The 9,537-nt window shown below is 31.1% G+C and overlaps 1 protein-coding gene across 1 annotated transcript; it reads right to left on the reverse strand.

Annotated features, from left to right (window-relative positions):
• Positions 1-2,869: 2,869 nt before the first annotated feature.
• Positions 2,870-7,360, reverse strand: LOC118180412 (uncharacterized). The gene has a single exon (XM_035349522.2). The coding sequence runs from the start codon at positions 7,179-7,181 to the stop codon at positions 6,171-6,173; it is 1,011 nt and encodes a 336-aa protein (XP_035205413.1). The 5' UTR covers positions 7,182-7,360; the 3' UTR covers positions 2,870-6,170.
• Positions 7,361-9,537: the final 2,177 nt, after the last annotated feature.

A 9,537-nucleotide genomic window follows, 5' to 3' on the forward strand; every position in this document is an offset into this window, starting at 1 on the left:
TGCCAAAGTGTTTAATTATACTGATGTTTTATTTGACATTTTACAAAAAAAACTAACTTAGATATAGCATATTCTAGTCAAAAAGTAGAGGAAGTAAAAGATGCAATTCAAAATATGCAAACTTCTGTTGCATTTGATGAAGTTTATGAAGAGACTATTTCTGTAGTGGGTCCCCCAAATTTAAAAAAATGTTGTGTAAATTTACAAAACTCAAGTGTAGACCGAGACCAACATTTTTAAAGTTTGATCTTTGGATTATGGTAACTTGGCGATTTTTTGGCGACGAACTCTGCTACAGCAACCCTCTATTTTTTTTTCACCGCCATTTCGTCTTCACGAAGTAAAGACATGTTTCTTTTCTTTTTATTTACTCAACACATTTTCCAACAATCTACTAGCCGAATTACACTTATGCTAGAAATTTTACGTAACAAAACTGCTTAATCATGACAAATATTAACTGTAAAATTGGGAAAAAGTGCAGAATCGCAAACTCCTTGCACGTTTTTCAGAATAGCACGTACACATAAACTATTTACACGTCGACTTATTTTTACGTATAAAAACATCCCAGAATTGCACAAAAATGGCATTGCACACACTCTTAACTTTATCCATCTACACTGCTATTTTCTCATAAATTACGAAAATTTGCACGAAAATCCGGGAAAATTTTCTTAATCTTTAAACTCGGTAAAAGCACATATATGAAATTACCTGATCGCAAAAAAGTATATACCCTTTCCAAGGATGAACATTTCCACATATAAAATAAATAAAATATCCAAAAGCTTTTACCTCTAAATTATCTATTATATTATAAATGTCACCAACGAATTTATACGCAAACATTAAAAATAGTTACAAATACTTAGTGTCAAATATTTAAATTATTTCCATACACGTTTACTTCAACTGAAACGTATACCAAATTCCTAAAACATAAAATTCACAAAATAACTATCATTTAATTAAAATATCTCTAAACCATGTACACGTTGACTTATTTTTACTTAAAAAAACATCCAAAAATGGCATTGCACACACTCTTCATTATATCCATGTACACTGCTTTTTTGTCATAAATTAGATAACTTTCACGAAAATGCATGAAAATTTTGTGAATCTTTAAATCCTGTAAAAAGAACATATATGAAATTACCTGATCGCGAAAAAGTATGTACCCTTTCCAAGGATGAACATTTCCACGTATAAAATAAATAAAATATCCAAAAACTTTTACCTCTAAATTATCTATTATATTATAAACGTCAGCAACGAATTTCTACCGCAAACGTTAAAAATGGTTACAAATACTTAGTGTCAAATATTTAAATTATTTCCATGCCCGTTTACTTCAACTGAAACGTATACCAAATTGCTACAAACATAAAATTCACAAAATAACTATCATTTAATTAAAATATAACTAAACCATGTACACGTCGACTTAATTTTTACTTAAAAAAACATCCCAGAATTGCACAAAAATGACATTGCGCACACTCTTCACTATATCCATGTACACTGCTTTTTTCTCATAAATAAGAAAAATTTCACGAAAATGCATGAAAATACTCAACGTATACTACTCAAACATATTCCAAAATACTACAAACATATAACTCACAAAATCACAATCATTAAATTAAAATATAATTAAATTAAAAAACACTTGTTAAAATATAAATAAGCACATACATTAAATTAATAAAAATTAGATTACTATCCTAATTACTAATAACAATTTTCCAATAATACCATATTAATTTATTTACTCCTTACATTTACAACAATGCATAAAAATAATATCCTCAAATGATTAAAAATATTAACTTACCTAATCTTCTTCAGAATCTTCATTACGTGGCACGCACACTTCCCTACAGAAAGAGTTCCAATCGGCTGCAGTACTACTGCTAATTTCTAAATCCGAAATCCAGTAGTCAACTGGCAGTCTATTCACCAAGTAATAAGAAATTAATAAAATTTCACCCATAGTCAAACTACTTTCAGCAAACCACGTAGCTTTCCTTACACTCCGTTTCACAAAATGTCCATTTTCACCAGATTTCTTGCACCGCCATTCAAACTTATCCTTCCTTTCACACAATCTCAACTTATTATTATTATCAGATAAACGCATTAAAAATTTAGAATTCACTTTACATAGCGCCATGCAATCCGAAAATTAATCAACACTATTTCACACAACACTCAATGAAACTTAATACAAAATAATTTTTCCAAATTTTCCCCCTTTTCCGATTAAAGAACTGTAATTCGTCCATTAATGTCACATGACATATCTCATGATCTCTCATTTCCCTCACACAAAATAATGCGTAATCGGAATTGAGTACTTCTCATGTTATTACCAAAGTCCTAGGTAGTAACCTTTATCGCCTCCAAAATGTCGCCAAACTACCTGTTACCATATTCCAAAGATCAGCCTTTTAAAAATTTATATTATGAAATAATGGACACTATTTATTGTCAGTTAGATGTCTATTTTAAAAAAATTAATTCGCTCAAATTTTTTGAACTATTGAATTTCAGTTTTTTAAAGAAATATCAAAGTAAATTTCCGGATGAATGCCTTAATTCATTAAAGAACGCTTATTCAAAACATTTTGATTTTGTAAAGCTAAGCAATGAATTATGCGTTCTTTATCGTAGTGAGTCATACCACGAAATGAATTTATTGAAACTTATTCAGCATATAATGCTGAATGATTTGACAGATGCCCTAAGCGAAGTAAATAAATTGGCACATTTAATTTGTACAATTCCATTTTCAACTGCTTCAGTGGAGAGATCATTTTCAGCATTGAAAAGAGTAAAAAATTATGCATGCAATACAATCAGGCAGGATAGATTAAGCAATTTATCTCTAATAACAATAGAAAAGAAATGTTACACTTATTACAGTCAAAACCAGAGTTTTATGATCATGTAATTGATGATTTTGTTAGTAATACACATAGACCTATGAATTTTGTGTACAAATGAATAATAAAAAGTTAAAGAAGTGTTTAATGTACATTTTTATGGTTTTATTATTATTATTGTTGTTCTCTGCACACCCTGCATAAAAAACCTACCACATGCCACTGTTGATTAGCTAATAAAAGCATAAATTCTTTTCTTTTCAGTTTTGTAGCATCAGGATATGACTGGAACAATATGTATGAACACAAATTCCAAGTACCGTAATTTCCGGAAGAAAGGCCACATTAGCGTAAACGCCGCAATAGATTAAATTGCGCGTGACATCGTCGTGGGCCGTATAGATGCAAAAACTCAACCTAAGTCCTGATATATGACATACCAGTTAAGAAAAATGCATGAAATGAAACCATAACTCAAAAATAAATTAAAGGTAAGAAATGTATAGCTTCTGTGCCATTTAGAGACATTTTCAAAAATTTTCCGCTCCCTAATTAAAAACTATCCAACAAGTACTTGTACCCTAACTGATGGGATCTGTATTTGGCAGAATGCCAAGAAAAATCCATTCATGCTGAAGGGGAAATACGTCAGAGTTCGTTATTGCGAGGCAGGTGGAGTCGTGCCCGCCTTTGAAAAAAATTGCAGAAAAGGCAGGGGTGGAAAGAGGATGGGTCCTGGAAGATTCATTGAATGGCAGAGGAGAGAGACTATTCAAACTGATGAGAATGTTGATTTGAAAGAGGGAAGAATGTTATTGTTCTGAGATCTCGTTTAGGATGAATAAGGCATGTAGGTCCGTTCAAGGGAAAGAACGTAAACAAAATAACGTTCGCAAAAAGCAACTGAGTGGTCTTTTGTGTGGGAACAGCACCAATCTATGCACAATGACAAGGCCATCCAAACTATGTACAATGACCATCATAGGAAATATTTTATTTTTAGTGCACCTAAACGCCGCACCCGCTGAAAATTTCAGTTTTAAACACGTAAACGCCGCGGCGTTTCTTCCGGAAATTACGGTATCTTTGGGCTCTGCTGTAGAGCCTATTTTTGCAGCATGTTTCAGACCAAGGAGCTGAATTATTGTGTTATGCTTTGGTGTTTGTACCGCCCGATTTGGTTCCTTTCTGCACCATTTGAAATGCGTTTTTTCACTAAAAATTATCATTCTCCATTTTTTAGGGGTGGAAACGACAGCTAAAAAATCTTCAGCGGTCTCTCAGACCGCTCACAACAGTTAAAGGTTAAAAGCACGTAAAAATTGTTTAAAATTATCTGAACTAGAACCTGCACACTGCCCTCGCACACATAAATTTACAAAAGTAAATATTAAAAATACCCTCCATACTGCCAGTGACATTTCTTTAGAAAATTCCATTTTATTACATCCCACATACTTTCCATAGTGTTGATATGAGCTCCAGTTTCTGACTTCTTGATGGTCACTGCATAATTTACTGAGAGTTGAATGAAGCTATTTAAATCTTCATTTATATGCCAGTCAATCAATGTTTTCTTTCCCATGTATTTTAAAATGTACAGAAATTTCAGGTTAATCTTACAACCGGGAGCCATTTTCTGATGTACAGCACAAAATAATTAACATACTTCCTAACCAACATCCAATGCAGAAATAAGCCGAGAAATATTTTCCCAACAATCAAAATCACCGCAGTCCTGCATTACAACCAATCACGCCATAAGGTTTCCAAAACATTAGGGCTGTCTACATGGGCATTTTCATGTTTTTCCCTTTATATAATGTACATACAAGCTAGTTTTCCTTAGAAAATCCTTCAAATGTATGCCTCGAGTGCTTTGCTACATTATATAAACCAAACTAAAACTAGCACAATAATGAAGTTTTCCAACTATAAACTCATATACAAGTTAACAACATGACTGCACGAAAATTACTGAAAGTACTTTTTTTCACTTTTTGTACTGAAAGTAATATGTAATAACAACCTTAATTTTATTCCATAATTACATAATGCTTCTATTGCCAGTGCTGAAAACGAACCTTGAACACTTAATGATATCAAACTATAGTCATATATTTTGTAAAGAATTAATTAATATATGAGAATAAAAATAACCCATTCCAAAATGAATATGTAAATGGAAATATGAAAACAACAAAACAATTATGTAATAAACACAGGCACATCAGAAATGCTTACCAAAAGAACAAAATATCTTCCCTCACAGCAAATTAAACAACTTTTATTGAAATAACAATAAGAAAAATGCATTGAAAACTTACTTACAATGGACTTAATTGCATGAAAAGCATTATGTCCATTAACAGCATATTTTAACTTAATGGAAATAGCCTGACCTGAATTTAAAATAAGAAACAATAGTAGGACTTGGAAGTGCTCAAGTAATAACACTTCTTACCCTTTTATGATTAGTTTTCATCATGTCTAATATCATTAAACTTCTTATGAACTGTTATTAAATTCTTTCATTATTCAAAATCATAAATTATATGTAACTGCAATAATGCAATATTATCTGTATTTTTCAGGAACCAGAAAACTATGATATATGGGAAATACTTATCCATAATTATAGTTTATACATCAAATTTCATCAAAGAAGTTTTAATTAAAGAGTTGTATTTACAATGTATACAAAACATAAGCACAAAAATTAGCTCAATTGTCTGATCTTTCATCAAAATTATTACTAAACAAATATACACATAAAATAATCATAATTAACAATGATAAATTAAGTAACAAATACAAAACATATGTAAACATATCAAACAAAAATGAATTGGACACTAATAAAACAAAATGAAAACCTTAATTGAGAAATGAATGTGTCAACCATTTAAATCAAAAATAAACGAAGATACATGTAAATGAAATTAAATTTATGTTTATCATCACTAATGTTTAATAATATATAATTGTTACCAAGCCAAAACTTGAATATGCATTTATGGCTGTTTGTATGTAAATATATTTTTCAGATTGATTTTCGAGAACTTTACACTAGTCCAAAAAGACGGACTCAAAAAGATGAATATAAGAAAGTTTTGATGTCCAAAACACACTTCTTCCTCTCCCCCCAAGTTAAAAAAAACTTTCCATATTTAAATATATTTTTCTTGAAGGAACAAATCTGCAGCTTAGTTGTTTGGATTTACAGATTAATTATCAATAATATGTACAGCAAGAAATCTGATAAATTAATTAATATTTCTAAGAAAGTTCTTCTTTTATATCAGACACTTCTACTGGCCATGGATCATGATCTATGATTTCTGCTGCAGAGTCATCAGGACAGGGAAGATCATTCGGCACTACGGCATTCGCATCCGACCATTCAACGAGCATATGTGTTTGAAAATGTTTTTCAAGATGACTTTTTTGTTTAAATGTTCGGTGACACATGCTACAGGAATACGGTCTCAGCCCAGAATGCACGAAATAATGTTGATCTAGAGCACCTTTAGTTTTGAACCGCTTGCAGCAAATGTCGCAGCCAAACCGTCTGTAGCCAGTATGGGTTAGGTAATGCTTGTGTAAGTTTGTTTTTAGAGTAAAAGCCTTGAAGCAAACACCACAAACATGCGGTCGCTCTCCTACGTGAATTAGATGATGCTTCTCCAAGTAGGCTTTGGAAGAAAAACCTTTATTACAAACATTACAAACAAAATACAATTTATCCGAAGAATGAATAAGGTAATGTTTATTCAGATTTGTCTTCAGAGTGAATGCTTTTTGACAAACAGTACACACATGAGGCTTTTCCCCTCGGTGAATAAGTTCATGTTTTTGGAGGTACTGCTTTGATGTGAAACCTTTACCACATTCCGTACAAAAGAATCTCTGTTTCAGCGGATCGTGGATACGATAATGTTTCTGTAGGTTATCTCGCAATGCAAAACTTTTATTGCACACAGTGCAAGCATGTGGTTTCTCTCCACCATGCAAAAGAATATGTTTCTGTAAATAAGCTTTCGAAGAAAAACTGCGATCACATATATCGCAGGAATATTTCTTATCTCCTTTGATTTCTACGGCGTTTTCTGCATCAATAGACAAATCATTGTTGTTCTCAACTGGTTCATCTCCTGATGCGTGGGTCTGAAGATGTTCCGCTAAGGTGACTTCTTGAAGAAAAGCTTTATTACATATGTTGCAAACGTGCGGAATGACCGTTAGACGTGTTGTTCCGTTCTGGATTTTCGTAGCATTTACAACATACATCGCAAAAAAGGGTAACAAATCACAAAATCAAGGAGCAATATTGATAATTACGTGAATAAATGTGCACAATAAGGTTTCTAATTCGAATAAAAAGTTTCTTTCATTCATCCCTAAACGCAATAAACACACAATTAGGAATTCGTTGTTAACAGGTTATCTTCACGAGAAAAAAGGGGGAAGAAATGGGAGGAGTTACGAGATTGTCTTGGGTTGCATGAAGATCTACTAATAACTTTCTCGCCAAGTAATTTGGCGTCATCGGCTCATTCTTAGTTCTGGAACTGTGGTTGACGAATGTCTGTTTTTCATCCGTAAGTATGCTAAAATTCTACCATAAATTTTTAATACCTTGTTTTCCAAATTTACACATTTTGCTTGATTAATATGAAGCTTTGTGTTTTTAGATGTGCGCAATGGCAAATTTCAGGTTATTCGTCAAATAACCAAGGTTTCTATTTCTCTGGTAAGTGTTTGCTTTATATCTTACATTTATTATTAAATATGAAAAGTAATTTTTGCATGCGTATATTTTTTCATGTTCATTTTCTGTTTTATGTGCTGGTAGATATCTGGCCGATTACCATGTTTTTAGATAAATGCGCCATTTTCATTTAGGTCGTGTAGAGATTACTGTTTCCATTTTTTTTTAAGTAACCACGAAAATTCTTATACATGTAATAGTAAACTTTTGATTGAGGATATTTCAAGTAAATGTGCCATTTTTACTGAATTTGTGTAGAAGTGCTCTTCGTTATGCCTTTTTTGAGCCAATATGTTAATTACTTGTATTATTTTAATGCCTTGTTTTGCAGTTTATTTGACAGATGTGTAATGCTGTTTGTTGAAAAATGCATTAGAACCAATGATGGGATCTTGGGCTAGCAAATTGGTAAAATATTACCTGCTCTTAATTACTGAATCATATTGTAGGATAAAATCTGCTGTTTATGTATGAAAATTTTTACATTATCTCTGATTATGTGGTATAAGCCCAGAATTTCATTATTAATGATCGATTCATTAAAATTACTATTTTTAATTGTCTACTATGTTTTGTGTTGCTACTGTTCATTCCGCATTTTTTTGAGTAGATATAAAAATTATTTCTTTATTTTTTTCTCCCCCCCTCCGTGTCTCTTTTTATTGTGCTGGTAAATTTCTGACTGAACTCATTTCAAGTTGAATGCGGTATTTTCATTTAGCTCATGTAGAGATTCATCAAGTTTTTTAAGAACCATGAAAATTTATTCTTTTGTGTATAAAGGCTTTGCTGGTAAATTTTTGAGAAAATTTCAAGTAAATGTGCCGTTTTTACTTATCCTGCGTAAAGATTGTTCTTCTTTATGCATCTTTTGAATAAATATGTCAATTCTTGTTTGTATTATTTAATATCTTGGGTAAAAGCGCAGAATAGGCTGCATCAACAAAGTTCAGTATGAGGAGCTGCGTGATGTCATTAAATGGGTGGGACTAAGCTTATGACGTCACAATGTAGTCTCGCATTTACACTACGTGTACTTTCTATTTTCTCTTAAAAATAATAAATTGTTTATTATTGTAAATTAATATCAAATTCTTTACTTTTAATTTACATTTATAACATTTAAGCTTAAGCGTTACTGATAATAAGTATAATAAATTGTTTATATTTAAAATTACCATGATACAGTGAGCGAATTCTACCAATTATTAAAACGATAAACAACGTCGCAGTCTCTAATAGTTGTAGAGCTTCAATATTAAATTATTATTTTTTTTATTAATTTTTTTTATTTATACAAACAAACTATTTTTTTAAAATTTAAATTCATATTGTGGAACATTTCAATTTTATCATTTTTACAAATTACCTTCTTGCTATGTAACGACATAATTCCTTACATACCAATAATTAGACAATTTTCATTATTTCTAAAAATTTTAAACTTTACGTTAATAAAAAAAGAATATTTTTTATTGCATATGAACATCATTACACAGCTTTCATATCAGTTTCTAAAATTCCTAAATCACGCTATATTCTGTGCAGGCATGCTAGAATTCTACGCATTAATAAATAAAAAAGTCTTAATTTCTCAGAATGAAAGAAAATAATATAATAAAATAAATACTACAAACTTGGAACACTAAGCAATGCTTCATATACGCACACACACACACACACATATTATTTGCAATTACGATACCAAACACTACGTATTAAAATATGAGGTGAACATTACTTCAAGGGTTAAAGTTTACAGTTTTGCTACTGTTGAGTCGATCGTCGGACTATTGATGTGTATCGTAAATCGGAAAGCGTTATAAACATATCAAAAAACAAAAAATTAAAAATACAATTTAAATGAAAAATTAT

Source organism: Stegodyphus dumicola, chromosome 1 (genome assembly GCF_044657685.1).
Source record: "Stegodyphus dumicola isolate Sdum_Otavi_A_Nest chromosome 1, ASM4465768v1".
Lineage (NCBI taxonomy): Eukaryota > Metazoa > Arthropoda > Arachnida > Araneae > Eresidae > Stegodyphus > Stegodyphus dumicola.